General features: G+C 31.1%; 1 protein-coding gene across 1 annotated transcript; it reads left to right on the top strand.

Moving 5' to 3' along the window:
• The first annotated feature begins 3,892 nt into the window (after positions 1-3,892).
• LOC127737902 (uncharacterized) lies at positions 3,893-9,694 on the top strand. Its single transcript, XM_052248873.1, has 6 exons — positions 3,893-3,897; positions 4,447-4,576; positions 5,110-5,265; positions 6,825-6,947; positions 7,505-7,825; positions 9,365-9,694. The coding sequence occupies exons 1-6, from the start codon at positions 3,893-3,895 to the stop codon at positions 9,692-9,694; spliced, it is 1,065 nt and encodes a 354-aa protein (XP_052104833.1).
• The last annotated feature ends 7,245 nt before the right edge of the window (positions 9,695-16,939 follow it).

Raw genomic sequence — 16,939 nt, 5'->3', positions numbered from 1 at the left:
ATATTGACAATATAATACTTCCATGCAAAAACTGATAACTATGACAATCATTAATCGAATTACATTCTGTCAATAGCCTGTGTACAATATAGCCTGAACATTTCTATGCGATTGATGCGGATCTCATATTACAACATCGACAATCTACACAGTTGAAAAATTATTCTTTGCATCATAGCAAATTACTGATTTCCAAATGGTAGACATTGACTATCTGATAAAGAAAATAAATCCACTAAACGCTTAAAAAACAAAATAAATTTTAAGGCATTAAAAGAATTGGGAGTTTTTTCTTGTTTTTGTATTCACAAATGATTCTGTGACAGCAAAATGTCCATACTATTTCATCATCATAGTATAGAGAAAATCTTAGAAGTTTACGTATAACATTTGTAGAATTATGGGTTGAAGTCAAATTAATTGGAACAAAGACTATTCCTTTCTTTTTGTTTTTTTTTTTTTTTTACATTCTATTCTTTTTTAATAGCACATGTTAATGAACATTTGGCAAATAACCTTTTGGGGAAAATCTGTACGCAGCACATATTGATTGGATACAATTTGTTCACCACGGTTCCAGTTAAATTACAAGATATTTGTACATTTAAATGCTTATTTTGTGCATATTACTACATGCATTTGTCACATATTTATATTTGAAATAAAAATTGTAAAATCATTTTATACTTAGGGTTAAGTTAAAGCAAGATAAAACTGAAAAAATGTTGACTCAAATCAGTTACAACAATTCAAAACACAGAATAAGGAAGGTCAGGATGTCTCTTCAAGGCAATCCTACCTCAGGTGATCACGTACTGATGACTTCTGATCAGACATAATACATTATCTTTATCAAATGGATATTTTAAGGTACTTACAATAACAGAGCTAATCATGTAATGTGTAAAATTCATCATCAAAAATCAAAAAACCTCGATTACGGGTAGAGCATGGCATCATTTGTATCTGATACTATGGTAACGGGTTTGTTTAATTAAAATGATTTTTCATCGCCGTTACATATTTTATTCTCATTCATTTTAATTTAAGATAGAGATTTTAATAACTCGCAGTCATTTAAGATTGAAAAAAAAAACAATATTAAAAAAGTATTCCAACAAGAAGAAAATTAACGACGACTGCGTATGAACAAGGGACCCATATCTTATTCGTTCTTCATATGCATTTTTGCGGTTAGACAAAACAAAAATGAGTATAAATTTGAAGGAATTAAATACATTAACCTTTGCAGAAATAGTCACATGATATTAATCATATTACAATTTATAGACGGGACTATCTATAATTGACCTAGAAAACATAGGCGCATCCATTGACCTCTCACGTGACCGATCCGCCAATACAACCGTGAAAAATAACGCACGTGTGTTGATCAAAACATTATCGATTTTCTGTTTACATTTGTATTTCCTTCATTTTCTTATTTACTTCACTATGGATACTGCCGAAAGTTATAAAAAAAAAGGTGGAGGCATTTCTTGTGCAGTTAATATTTGTCCAAATAATTGTAGAAATTTCAGATGTGCAAAAAAAAATCTATAAATAAAATATGTGAACTATAAACACTGTGCGGGACAAATTTGCCATTCCAGAATTGGCAAATCTGACTTTGTCGGTTTACAAGATATCAAAAAAATGATTTTGCCCAGCGATAGATTATTAAAAAAATTAAAAAATTCCATATGTCCCAACCTGTCAATGTTGTCACTGCAGCTGATTAAAAGTACATTTCCCATTGGAAAATTTAAAGTTCCCATGGGAAGTTTAGAGTTCCCATGGGAAAAGATTAATACAAAAAGTTCCCATGGGAACCATTTTTCTTCCCATGGGAACCATTTTTCTTCCCATGGGAACAATTTTTCTTCCCATAGGAACAATTTTTCCTATGGAAACAATTTGTTTCTTCCTATGAAAACAATTTTTCTTCCCATGGGAACATATAATATTACAATATGAACATTAATCTCCATTTGAATTTTCTTTCCAGAAAAAATTACAATTTGTTGCAAATACTGGATTTATGTTAAATTATTAAAGTATGCAGGTTCTTTGCAAGAACTCAGTATGGTTTTGTGTAGAATGGACTCATTCGGAACATGCATGAAATATTTGCCACTAAACAACACTCACTCGAGTTCTATTGAGAGTTGCACCTTCCATGAAACTCTTATTATCCAGTAAAATATGATACAATGAGAAGTAAGTTTAAAAATTAAGTTGTGTGTCTGTGTGTGTTTTGTGATTGACAAACATTTCCTGTGTAATATTTATTTTGTTTGCACTTTTACAGTCTTTTATTCCAATATAAATCACTTGTTCATTTTATGGATCTATTTCTTCAAATCAGAGATTGCAGAGGGCTTGATAATTGCATAAAGAAAAATGTTAATACTGAGGAACAATGATATATTTATGTCGCCCAATATGAGAAACAGCTGCGACAATATTTTTCTACTTTTTCAACTTTCTGTTGATAAAAAAGAAAATCAAAACCAAATACTTCCACGTAGCAAAATTTATTACATAAAATGTAATTCATTTGTTATACAATTATATAGTTACACATTAGTTTTCAAAATTATATTGTCCATCTCTCTAACTAATTACAGAAATGGTCAAATGTTTTAAAAAAACTTTCATTTCTACTTGGATTTTATAACATCTTGGTGTCTCGTCTACTGAAAACTTTCTTCCACCCATCAAAATACTTTACACAATAACCTGAAAAGGAGAACGCTTCAAATAATATATGTTATAATTTAAGGAATTAAGTTAAAGAAAACAGAGTTACTGTTTAAACTAAAATATTTATAAATTCTCTAATATTCAATAATTTATTATATTGTTTTAAATTTATGTATAATGTTTAATAGCAGATCTTGGGAGCAATTTTTTTTTCATTCATCTCGTAAGGAGATTTAGGAGGATTTGAAGCTTTGCATATTATACTGAATATTTTATTTAGTTGAAAAAGCTACGATGGATTATTATGTCTAATTTTCATATTTTGTTGTCTCATTGAGGCATGAACCACCTATGCTTTTATTCTCTTAATGCAAATCAGCCATTTAAATGACAAAAGTTCAACTTTTGCATCAGTTAAATTTTAAATTATCTTTGTGTTTGGTTGATGTTTTGTTTTTGTCAATGAAAACTTATCATTTTTTCTCTTGCTGATGATGACAGCATTGTAAAAACTGCCATCTGACCATCTTGTAGAAATTTTTGTGCCAACTGCAAGTTCATCCTATAAAAAAATCAAAGCATTCAATTTCAAGACATTTTCATTTGTTTTTGGCCATACTCAGAGGATAAAATTACCTTCTTATCAGACTGGCTTAAAAAGCATGATAAAAACAGAATAAATGACTAGATTCACTCTTTAAAAATATTTAAAAAGCAAAAGAGATGAAATGGTGTATCTGGTAGTTCAAAACCCATAGATTTCTGCCTTTCACAATTATTAAACAATTACAAAGTCATCAAATATGACATAGTATTATTGTTAAGTAAAATACAAGTACAACAATATCCTGTGCTTGTTTGAAGACAGTATTATCATATGTAAGTGACAATGGTGCATTTTCAGTGTAAATATTGTAAATTGCATAGTCAGCTATAAAAGGCCCCGAAATGAAAAATGTAACACAATTCAAACGAGAAAACTAACGGCCTAATTTATGTACAAAAATATGAATTTTTTCAACATCTTATAGCAATTATTTACATATTTTTTTCTGATTCTTCTAGCTGTTACCAGATTTCTATGTTTTAAATTCACCCTAATTTTAAAGGAAAATTGCCCAAAAACGAAGATCATTATTTGGCATACTTTTGCCAAACTTACTTCAATGTATTTAGATATAAGAAGATGTGGTATGAGTGCCAGTGAGACAACTCTATATCCAAGTGTCAATTTGTAAAAGTAAACAATTATAGGTCTAAGTACTGTCTTCAACTTGGAGCCTTGTCTCACACTGAACAGCAAGCTATAAAGGCCCCAACAATGACTAGTGTAAAACCATTCAAACAGGAAAACCAACGGTCTAATCTATATATAAAAACGCAGATTTATATATATTTTAATATAATTCAATTTTGGATGTAACACGTGACGTCTTCTGATTGGCTGAAAGTTTTTTAGTCTATCAGCTAACAAGACATAATTTTGTCATGTGACTGTGTCATCAATGTTTTTCATGATTTACTCGTTAAAAATTAAATATAGAATTAAGTTATAAGGGATGACTAATATTTTTCATGTCTTTTCAAAATAGCCTCAAAAATGTGGTGCACTCTTATAAATAACCCACTATGCAGGTTATTAAGTGTGCACCACATTGTTGAAAAACATTATTTGTTATAATACTTTTTGTTTATTATTATATTTTTGGTTGTTTATTATTTTACTTTTGGCAATTTCAGCCTAGCAAGACAGAACTATTACGAGCATAGAGCAAAAGCTAGATCCAGTCCTCAACACTATTTGTCATTGATTATAGACAATATGGACCAAGCAAAAACAACACTTCCAAGATTTTCATTGAATTCAAAGGTATGTCAACCAGATACAAAACAAGATATACAAAGCAGTCAAATCATACCACATCTTCTTAGTTTTATAATGAAATCTTCAGTAATTGCTCTGAATGAACAATTTGTACCATATTTTTTTTTGTGTTTTTGCCTTGTATTTTAATAACAATAATATATATACTATAAGATCTTCAATCAACATGGCCAAAATTTTATGTTTTGCTCCTGATAGGACAAGACAAGATCTACAAATTGGTCTAAAAGGAGTTATGGCAATTGAACAATGTTGAATGTTGATGATTACCTATTTTTTCACATTTCCGGTAAAAAGTATAGTTGATAGAGGAAATAAAAATGATTGAAAGTACAAGATAAACTAAACAAAAAAAATATTTCAGTCATGAACTATATTTGGGTCTGTGAAGTTGGAAACTGACCATAGTTGAAGATTTACACAAAGATCCTGGTGGGCAACACCCTCTTTTACTTGTAGTCAGATATGAAAGACACCACAATAGTTTTCTTTGACTTTAAAGTGCAATTTCTTTTCAGACTGACTCAGCCTATGCTGGAGTGCATCATCATGTTACTGGTGCATTATGCCATGGTTTTGGACTGGACTTCGGATTTACTTGGACAGACCGATTCCACCTTGATTCAAATGTCACATTGAACTGCCTACTGAAAGTTCTTCACCATGTCAAAGAGGTATGACAATTTTAAAGTAGCTGAAAACAATTATTTACTATTTTAAAAAATGTATACTTCAATATCACGACTGTTTAGTGTTTGTGATTTAAGTTGAATAATTAAACTTTTTTCTGGAATGTTATTGAATGGAATGGACCATACCATACTATACCATTTTCTATATCAAGTATTCAAGAATATTGAAAAAAACGGAATTGACCTTTTCAATAAATTAGAACACACAAAAGGGTGTGAAATGTAAAGGTCCACTAGAAAATATTGTAAACAATACTACATGTATAGCAATATTGTATGAATATTGGTGAAACTTGTCTGGAGAAGCTTTATATATAACACTATCTTACAAGTTTGATATATATTCTACTAGGGACTATACATCCATTTAATGAACCATAGATTAAAAAACATATTTCTTCACTGATGACATCACTAACTTGAAACTTTAATAACTAATAATGTTTACAGTATGATAATGATATTAAATTATGTAAAATTAATAATTTTCGAAATGATGCTGAGAGGGTTTATTTTAAAAAAAATATTAACTGCTTTTTGTCTCGAATGCAACAGAGTTGTAGAAAGCGAGACATATAGATTACAATCCAACAGCTGAGGGACGAAGAAAACCTGGATTCTTCATACCTTGTATACAGATACTTTATGTTACGAAATGTCCATCTGTCATAATATCCTTTGTCATTTTAAGATTCGGTGAATGCTTGAGAAAAATGTACTTTTTTTTTAAGTGAAACTCTCTTTTTTCAAGTAATAGGATAACTATATTTGGTATTTGGGTTTGTTTCAACGTCAAAACGTCCGTCTGGTAGGTTTCACCTGACCTCAATATAAAAATAAGAAGATATATACATATAAATATAAACAAGTCTAAATTGAAAACAACGTTCAAACCTATGAATGCTTTGGATAAAAACCGCAATTTTTATACGTGCGCATGCAAAACAAATTTCTTGGTAAAGGGGTCTAAATACAGCACAAACAACATTTTCCAAAAGACCAAATGAGTGAAAACGTATATTTTAACAAAACGCATTTGACTAGCAGGTCGAACAACTGATTTTCTTAAATCCTGCTGACTGCCATTGGCGATTGCCAAATAAACGGATCACAAGATGTAACAAAATAGATCTTTTTATTTATTTATTACCAAACAGAAAACAATAAACTTGCGGAAAAGATGGTATACCGCAAACACGAGGTGCAAAAATTTGTACACCATATCCAGATTTCGACAATTAATGTCTCTTCAGTGATGTTAGGAATCGAAACAGTATTTGGAAGGCCATATAATTTACCTGAATTTTGGATAGACTCTTGAATTTTGAAAGAGTCAAAATAGGATGAACGGATCATATAAACCCGAAGGCAAATATAATACAAGCCCAAACGAAAAAATATAAACAAGTCTAAATTGAAAACAACGTTCAAACCTACATATAAATATATATATATTAACCCATATATCATAGTCAGCTAGTATATGGTTACATTCTGTATTAATCAATGTTGTTGCTTTACAATAAAACTTTTAATTTTAGATCAACAACAATGCACTGCCACCAGTTTTGTATTTGCAAGCAGACAATTGTGGCAAAGACAACAAAAACCACTTTGTTCTGATGTTTTTAGCTGCTCTTGTGAAGGCAGAGGTATTCAAGAAGGTAAGTCTAGAACATAATATGAAATATCCCATTTTATTATCCCTTGAAAATGTATTATTTAAAATTGTTGAATTTAAAGTAAGACAGCTGCTCACAGAAACATTATGAATAGAAAGTTATAAGTGAATCACATGTTATATCAATTTGCCATATAAACATAAAATAATGAAAAAGGAAAGGACACATAAGCAGTTGCTGTAATCTTTAACACTAGAAATGCTTATCTAGATTAACCTTTATTGGGGGAGTTTGTATTTGACAGATTGAAAGCAAAAATAGCTATTATTGAAAAGAAATGAACTCATAAGCTGCATGAAAGAGCAGAGCAAAACGTTTCTAAAATTGTCTTTATTTGAAAGTTACAAACATGTCCACAATGAATAACCCAGAGGTCATACAGTTGATCATGACTGTTGCCAAATATTTTACCTACTGGTTAAAAGACAGATAGTAATGATTTTAATATTTGTGTTTGTAATGGTAGCTTATTTTGCGAGTTGTTTTTTATCTGACAAAGTACAGCTGCATCTTTTAAGCTGATGAAACTTTTGTTGTAGATTAAACTTTCTTTTTTGATGGTGGGACACACACATGAGGATGTGGATCAACTGTTCAGCAGAGTCAGCACGAAGTTATGCCAAGAGAATGCACCAACGCTTCCAGAACTTCATTCAAGAATTAGAGAAGCATCAACACCTTCACCAATTGTGAGTCACCTTGACAGCATTTTTAATTTCAAGGAACAACTCATAAATCTTAACAGATGTGACGGAATAAAATCTCTACATGTATTTAAATTTGTGAAGGATGGTCCCAGTGTGAAGATGTCGATAAAAGACTGGCCTTTGGACTACGAAGAGTACAGAACAGTGAATTTATAGAACATTCCAACCTTACAGGTATATAAATATATGCCATTAGTGACTAATTGAATTTAGTGTAAATATCATTGATGCAGAAGCCCATCAACACATTACAATTTCTGCATAAATGTAAATAATTGCTAGTGTTTTATCCAGAACTTAAAAAGTGCATGATATTTTTTTTACCAAAAGGGCACTTAGCCCATCAACTATACCAAATAGGGCACATAAATAAACTAGTAATTTACACATATGATATGATATTCAGTGTTTCTCATAAAAAAAGATATATAATTTTTTCAAAGCTAAGCTTGAACATAATATAATGATATTAGTATACTATAATAGTCCTAGAATTGAGCATCTTTGATAAATAAATTGAAACAATGCATCTACATGGAAATATATACATTAATCAAGTTGATCTAATCAAAAGTATGTTAATGCCTGTGAAATGCATACTTTTTTCTTTTTGGGATAAATTTTCTTCCATCAGCTGTGCCATTCATGCATCCGTAGTCATTATTGTAAGAATCCGAATTTTGTTCATAGCTGGTCCGTTTGCCGACTCCAATCTCTACTTCGTACAATATTACAATGGCGGACAAAGAAAAAATTATAAAAATTAACGATTTTTGGCACGCAATTTGGAAAGGAATATGACATTTTTAATGCAATAAATGGATTACATATTTACTTCAGGCAACTTTCATCACGTTCTAATGAAGTAACACGCTTATTTTGCTGAAACAAAGAAGGATTTAATGTACGCTCTCGAGTCTCACGGAAGTGATATTGTCTTCATGAAATAACATGCAACCAACTTAGTCAATGCTTGTCGCCCTTCGATCAGAAAAAAAACCAATACCGCAACCCGATCTAGATCCAGATAACGCTGAAGTGCACATGGCGTCAAATTTTTCAAAAGAAAAAGGGCATGGCATCAATTAAAAGGACGCAATGCTAAATTGCTTTAGATAAAACACTTATAACTATTTATAGACAAATATGCAACATCAACTAATCATGTGTTTATCTTTGTTCAAACACAAACATTAATTTGATCTCTATGCATATGTCAATAGACAAATTCATTTAGTCACTCTACCTTTCTATTCTATCTGTTGGTCAATTTCAAAAGCTTTCTATGGAAATCCCTATAAATAACATAAAGATTGAACAATGTTCGATGAGGTAACTTCTTCTTGTGTATTTTTCAAGACTTTCCTCTTAATGTTTTCGATCAAATAATTAAAGGTATCCATTTATAAATTGATAATAAGGAGATATGTTATGATAACAAATGAGACCTTCTATTTATAAAAAGGTATGTACAGCCTTTGTCGATGGGATATATACACAGTTTTTTAGGTACACTTTCACTTTTTTTTAACTGATTTGATTGAAATATGTTGTCTCATTTTGCAAAACATAGACTTCATCATTTTGACATATGTGTACTGTGTCTAAAAAAACATTTCATAGTTGCTGTTTTATTACAAATTCATACTCTTAATCTAAAACCTTTTTAATGAAACTGGATATTTATTTCAGGAAATTTGCACATCCTTAAACCCTGTGAGGAAAAATCCAAAGATTGACTCAATCGCAATGGTTAGGGACCTGCCAAAATGGAAGCAAGCAGGACGTTTGACTAGGGAACAGCACAACTGGTGGCAGGAATACCTTGAAGGGTTAAACACAGATTATCCAGCCCTGCCATCAGTACCATTACCAACATCTCTACCAAAATTCCAGATTCCAGCAGTACAAAGGCCATCTAGGGCACTGGATCCAAACATTTTAGATGCCATTAATAGACATATTACTCAGCTGCAGACTTCGTCAGAGGTAAGACAAGATAATTTATTTGGTGAAATTTGAAAGACCTTAATATTTTTTTGTATTAATGGTATCATTTTGTTACTGTCTTTCGGGTCCTTTTGAACAGGCTTTATACAGCTTTTTTTTATTTCCTATATTTTAACAAATTTAAGGAATAATTGCTCCTTCAGAATCTTATGGTTATGGTACCAACAGTTTAGGAATTAGGGGCCAAAAAGTAGCATTTTTGTAGTTTCCAGACAATAACTTATATGTATGGATCTCTCTGACATTGTACCACAAGGTGCCATATCACAATGGCAAGCTTGAATATAGGGTTGAAATTTGACCAAACTGTTCAGAGTTTGACCTCTGCGGTCATATCAGGCTGTGCTCAGCAAATTTATTTTGTTTTATGTTCTTTGCTTTTTTATTTCAATGTTGGATAATTTTATATAGCTATTAATTTCACCAAATATCAATCTGTGTCATGACATACATTTGAAAATAATGCATCTAGTGTATGAAATGTTTCCTAAAATATCATCTTTCCTATAAACATGACTTATTTAGCCAAGGAAGTGAGAAAAAAGTGTGTAAGTCTCCAGACTAGATTTGAATATTCATTAACTATATAAAGAGATATTTAAATATCTTTTCATAAGACAACTGTTTATCATTTTTTTGTTGGGAACAGTACTATCTAAACCTTGTTAAAACAACAAAAATATTTTCTAACCACGCATTATGTTTATTTAGTTGATAAGATAAAGGATATTTATTCAGTAAAACACTGTTATTTGTAACTGTTTTTTTTTTTTTAGATCATAATATTTCATTCATTTTATTTTGCTTAAGAAAGAAATAATTTTATATTATGTTATGTATAATTCATGCTTCTGTAGCACAGTTTTGTTTTAGTTTATTTAGTAAAGTTTGTTAGGTATACTAGGATAGATTAAATTAGGGCTATTGTATGAACTTACTAAAACCAAAAGAAAATGAAAGAATTTAAAGTTTTCTTTATCAATTAAATTGATGAGTAATCATATGATAAATGTTTATACAGTAACTATTTTTCACTTTATGATGACATCATGCTATTTCATTTGTACTCTTGTTATACTATTTTGTTGTAAAATATCAGATCATTTAAAGTAAGATTTTTCTGATAACTGTTAATACATGGCATATATCTAAGAGGTTATAAAGGTTTAATTATTGCGGTTAAAGAGAATATACTTAAGCCTTAGCAGGATGGAAAGCTGTAGGGCATAACAAATTTTCTAAACCTTATAAAACATCTCAGAAAAGTAGTAAAAACGAAGAAAAAAACTAAGATAAAAACAGAATTACCATAGGAATTGTCTTTTTCTTTTTAAGCCATGGCGTTTTCAGTTTATTTTCGATTTATGAGTTTGAATGTCCCTCTGGTATCTTTCGCCCATCTTTTATACCTTTACCCTTAATCACCCTCCCATTTGCAGCATAAATGACCAGTTCCTTAAGATAAATTTTATTTTATTAAGAGAAAATGTCACTACTTTATATTTATGAACGCTGTGACCTTTTTATGTTTTCCTAATCGAAACATAAACTTCTGTTCTCTGACAATAAAAAATGTTCAATTGTCAAGGAGACAAATGTGCTTTGAAACTCTGCATCTTTAGATTTATTTTCCCTAAATACTCAATTTTAAAATAGTCATCTATATCATAATTCAGCATCTGTCATAATTCAATAGAAACTCTTCGAAAGAATACATGAATAAAAATGTTCTTTTAACAGATATACCCCTATGAATATAGAAAGATGCGAGAACAGAAGGCTACGTATGTGATTAATAAACAATGTTGCTGTGCGAATGAATTTGTTACGTACCAACCTCAACTTATTTTTCTACTTGCTGTGTACACCACAGCAATACTAGATTAATTGTTGATGGTTTTGTGTCCAGTGGCAAATATGTCATGCATGATTAGGATACAATATCCTGAATATGTTGGTTTTACAAAGTAAGGGCCGATCAGAATGAAGGGTAAGAATTTAGGACTGACACTGGAGAACTAGGGTATGTTCGATAAGGAGAGACATTTTGTCTAACAACAGCTCTCCTGCATGTTGTTAGTGAACCCTTCAAGGGTTCTTACACGCACAAAGAGTGTAAAACAATAGACATGAAGCATCCGATTTAACGTCCAAGTTTCGATCGAACGTGGCTGCGTATTTATACATCCCACACAGTTATACGGACGTCCATCACAAGCAAAGGTTTTGATACCAGAACGTAAGACGTCCAGAAGATTTAGTTCAGAAAATAATGTAAACAAAATCGATTCCTATACAGCAAATATTAACACTTAATTGATAATTTAAGACACTACGCAATTTCAAACGCGGGCCTAATTCCGATTGAAACATTAAATGCATCTCGAAAATTGTATATATACATGTACGTGCTACAGACCTTCTAAAATTCAAACTGACCATTATTCCGTGCGTTCATCGTGTATCGTGCGTGTTGCGTGCGTGTATCGTGCGTGTATCGTGCGTGTACCAATCGTGCGCTCATCATTCATCGTTCCGTGTATTTTCCGTGTAACGTGCGTGCATCGTGTATTCTTAATCGTGTATGGTGCGTGTATCGTCCGTGTATCGTGCGTTCATCAATCATTCATTCTTAACCGTGTATCGTGCGTTCGTCAATCGTGTATAACTGTGTACATCAGATAACGTGCATTTGTCAAACGTTCATCTCTAATTGGGTAACGTTCATTCATTGCGGTTTTTATATGATAGTCGGTTATAGAGCTCATCAAAGCTTATATTTCATCTCACGGTTAAAGTGTATATATATGTTCCGACTTTAAATAAAATTTACATTCATACTTACTTTCTTGTGAACACTTAATTAACTTCATCGTACATAACGTTCATACAGATTCATGAATTTTTGTGTAAAATTTATTTATCATCTGTAAACATTTCGTGGTTATTTAGTGAATCTTGGCTGGGACTGACACATTTTAATATAATGATACATGTTCTACGTACAAACAATAACATGATGACATTTCTACGACAGAACAGTTAAAATTGGAATTTCTATTCAACTGAGCGAAATGGGCTTAAAAATATACTGTTGGCCAACTGTTATTTGTTAAAAAATATTCCGCCAATTAAAAACAACAGTGCTTTTGCAAAATTTAGATGTGGGATAGCTCCACTAAAAATAGAAACTGGAAAGTATGAAAGAAAAGAAGTCCACGAGATGACATGTGTTGTAGCTCTACTATTGAAGATGAACTTCGTGTCATTTTAGAATGTCCATTATATGTAGATTTAAGACAAATTATGATACATTAAGCTAAACATTTTAATGAAAATTTTAACCTTTAATTATCAGATAGCGAAAAATTTATATTTTTATTTAATAACGGCAATGTTGCTGCTATAGTTGCCAAAAACATCAACAATATTTCATTGAAAAGAAACGGCATTTTATTTCCCAGTTCTCAAAGAAAAAATGTTTTATTTTCATAGAGTACAGATGGACACTGTAAATTTTAAATGTAAATGAGTAAATATATTGTGTCTTAAAAGTCTCTCATTATTCTTTTTAAGATTGGTACATACAATGCAAATGTTTAAATGTTTTATGTTTATTTCTGTGATTCTCATTTTATGTTTGTATGTGGTGAGACTGTAATAAAATATTGAATCAGTATTAACATGATTAATGTTCAACTTGAGTCATTTCTCCAATGTTGAACAATGCAATATTATAATTCTTCGCTTATTTGGCAAATTCATATTCTACTAAATATTCAAACATTTAAGTTTTGATAAATACCATTACAAATATAATTTTTGTCTTCGTTTCTGATGGTCACGTGTACGTAAGGTTATTCCATTGAGAAAATACAATATACAAGATTGTCGGGTAAATGTGGATTGCGGATTAAGATTTTAGATGTCAAACTTGAATTAACAAATTAAACTGAGGCGAATTTAACACGAATATGTATTTTCTCTTCAACAGTGTTTTTATTCTCTGTTCTTTATTTTCATTTAAAATAAGCTAAATATGTTTTGTGGAAAATTGAATACAAATAAACATATGTATTTGAAGGCATTTTTTTAATTAAACAAGTATAAGATCACGCAAATATATCCCGTATTCCTTAAGAAGGATTTTAAATTGAGGAATTTTTAAACTTGAAATTGTGTTTACGAGTTTAAGATATTCTTTTTTATTTAAATTTTTTGATAAAATAGTTAAATATATTGTATTATCATAACAAGTCTTTATTTAAATGGAATAAACATGGAACACTTTCACAGATTCACTTTTCATTGTGTTCATGGTTGCATATCAAGGACATCGTTTTTAATGTATGTCTAAAAGATTAATATCCGAAAAAATAATTCACAATAGTACTTTGTATTAAAGAATGACGGATTATTTTACCATGGGGGTATTTTTTGTTCCGTTACTGAGGACATTTTTTTTGTCCTTTATGAATCCATATGACAAATTTGACTCCAATAAGGATAAATTTTATCTTATAGAAAAATCGGTAGTTTTTATCCGATAGATTTTGTGTTCATCTTTATCGGATATAAAAGATTGAAAAATACAAACAATTAATTGAAGTTTCGTATGCATCTATCACGATCCAGAAACTTTTGACTAGTATTTAAAGGGTTGCCTTGGTTTTATAGCTCAAAACGGTATTATTTGTTTTGCTTTACATTGGGTTAAATAGTGAAATGTATGTTTCAGAAATTTACACAAGTTTGATTTCGGCTTTGACTCCCGGGGACACTGTCGTTTACAGTAAAAGACGAAAATCTACACATGTACGTTCTTATAAAAAAGAAGGTGTGGTATGATTGCCAATGTTCATCATTATACCATAATTATTGTACTCCCCCTAATAATGAATCTATAATATATGCCACTGGACGTTAAACGATCAACTATTAATTCATCCATCTTATCCTTTTAGTTTTGTAATAATTTGCATATCAAATACATGAAACAACAGGGGCGGATCCAGCCATTTTAAAAAGGGGGTTCCCAACCCAGGCCAAAAGGGGGGGGGGGGGGTTCCAACTATATGTCCCCATTCAAATGCATTGATCGTCCAAAAAAGGGGGTTCCAACCGCCTGGATCCGTCACTGAACAACTGCAGAGTTTCACTTAAGTTAGAAGGCCGATATTATTGTCTGTCCAAAGTCAAAAACACGTAGTTCAGTGGTTTTCGTAACATCAATTCTGTTATATACATTTATTTGGGCTTTTTTTTGTGGCAAGATACATGTAGCTTTGAAATAAAGAAGGCCGTTAGTTTGCTCAATTGAATTATTTCATATTTGTTTCAAGTCGGGGCGGGGCCTTTAATAACCGACTTTACAGTTCCCGTATTTTTTCATTATTGAAGGTCGTATAGATATAACTGCTAGCATTCCTCTTGATTTGAACTTTCTTGAATAGTTGACTCACTAGCAATTATACCACATTTTCTTATTTTTACATAAGCCTTCAATCCATCAAAAGCCAATTTAGTCTGCTGTTGCTGAAACCTACGTTTCTTAAAAAAAAATCTAAATTTATATACTGACAATTTAAGAAATGTTTGTCATAGATATCTGTTCGTGATATAAGTATCAAAATATTTTAGCTATGAAGATGTGTAAACCCTTAAATAAACCCTATTTCTTTGGGCAATACCTACGGGAATTAAAATAATAAAAACCATTATTAGAAAATCGGAATATATATTTGTGTATGACTCGGAGGTGCAATGGAGATCATAAAGTTTGATGGCCACGCGTGAAGTGCGCTGGTCTGCGCCGAAGTGCGATGAGCTGTTCGATGGTTTGCGATGGTTTATATAACGCGGGATACCTAGATTAAAGTCTACAGATGTGCAATTATTATGAGCAGTATATTTGTTTCAATGTCAGTATATAAAGCATTTACTAGTGTTATTGTCTGTGAATTTAATAGTTAAAGTTGCCGCGTACTAATTTAGAGATCGTCCTATTTGATGTTTTGCATGTGGAAATTATTCTTGCTTCAACATGTATCTTTTCTTAATTTGTTCCTCTAATGAGATCATCATTTACCGTTATATAATCATAAGAATAGTTTCACGGTGGACCCGTATGTATTGAGGGAATGACACTTCGTCGTACGCAAAAACAAATCTTTCGTATATTTCCCGTTTCACAGTCCTACATGTATATTGAATTTTACCCACAACTCAGAAAGTTGACCAGCGCGGGGTATGCTTAAACCTCTTATTCTAGATGTCAGGTAACTTACTCGTGTTTATGTTGGATTGCTGTCTGATTGACGAATATCCGTCATTTTATATATATATATATAACAAACAAATTTAAATTATATATATATATATATAAAGAAAAGTTAAGTAGAATCCGTATGCTGGTAACATATAAGAAAATTAATAAAAGATAATAACGGTTTCAATTCATCACTTTTACTAGCGCTTTCACTGCTTTTACAGATCTTCAGGTAATATATATACATTTAAATTTGTTTTTAGGGATGCATCCAGTTGCACCTTTTCATTTAAAATATATTTCCGTGAAGTAATCTCAAAAGATTACTCACTTTAATAAAAAATAAATAAGGGATATGAAACCTCTTCTCGCATGTTGCACTTTGTGTAATTGTTCTTTTCGACAAAATACTGCCTTGAACTCAATTTTGGTATAAATATAAAGAAGCCACATTTGGTTCTTAAATGGATATTTTTTAAACACCTAAAGCTTGGTAAAGCCTATCTCTTGATATAGGCTCTTAAATTCGACAACTTTTAGAGACCGACCGTGCTTGGGCTGTATAGCCAGTCAAGGTCGCTAAACTCTCATTATCCGTTTAGAGATTTTCTGAAAATACGATGGTTACTGTCTCATTAGAAACTAAAACCTTATCAAATATGGTGGCCTTCGGCTGTCATCTGCTCTTTTCGGGTTGTTGTCTCTTTGACATATTCATCATTTCCATTCTCAATTTTAAAATAATTAAAAATATGATAAACAGTTGTCAGATCAATATTCATTTAACAAGCCAGTGCGTTGATACAGGTTATATTCTACTGAATTTACTATATCCGTTATTATTACGTAATTATATAAGTCCCGTGTCCAGGTAAAAATAACAATTTGTGGTCTGTATGTCAGGTGAAAGTGACAACGGGTGGTATGTATACTAAAATGTTTATTGTCTTCCATTATACATGAGGGTGTGGATGGGGGTTTATAGAATA

This window comes from Mytilus californianus, unplaced genomic scaffold, assembly GCF_021869535.1.
Source record: "Mytilus californianus isolate M0D057914Y unplaced genomic scaffold, xbMytCali1.0.p SCAF_1, whole genome shotgun sequence".
NCBI lineage: Eukaryota > Metazoa > Mollusca > Bivalvia > Mytilida > Mytilidae > Mytilus > Mytilus californianus.
Note: the sequence above shows the minus strand (reverse complement) of the source record. Positions and strands in the feature narration are given on the sequence as shown.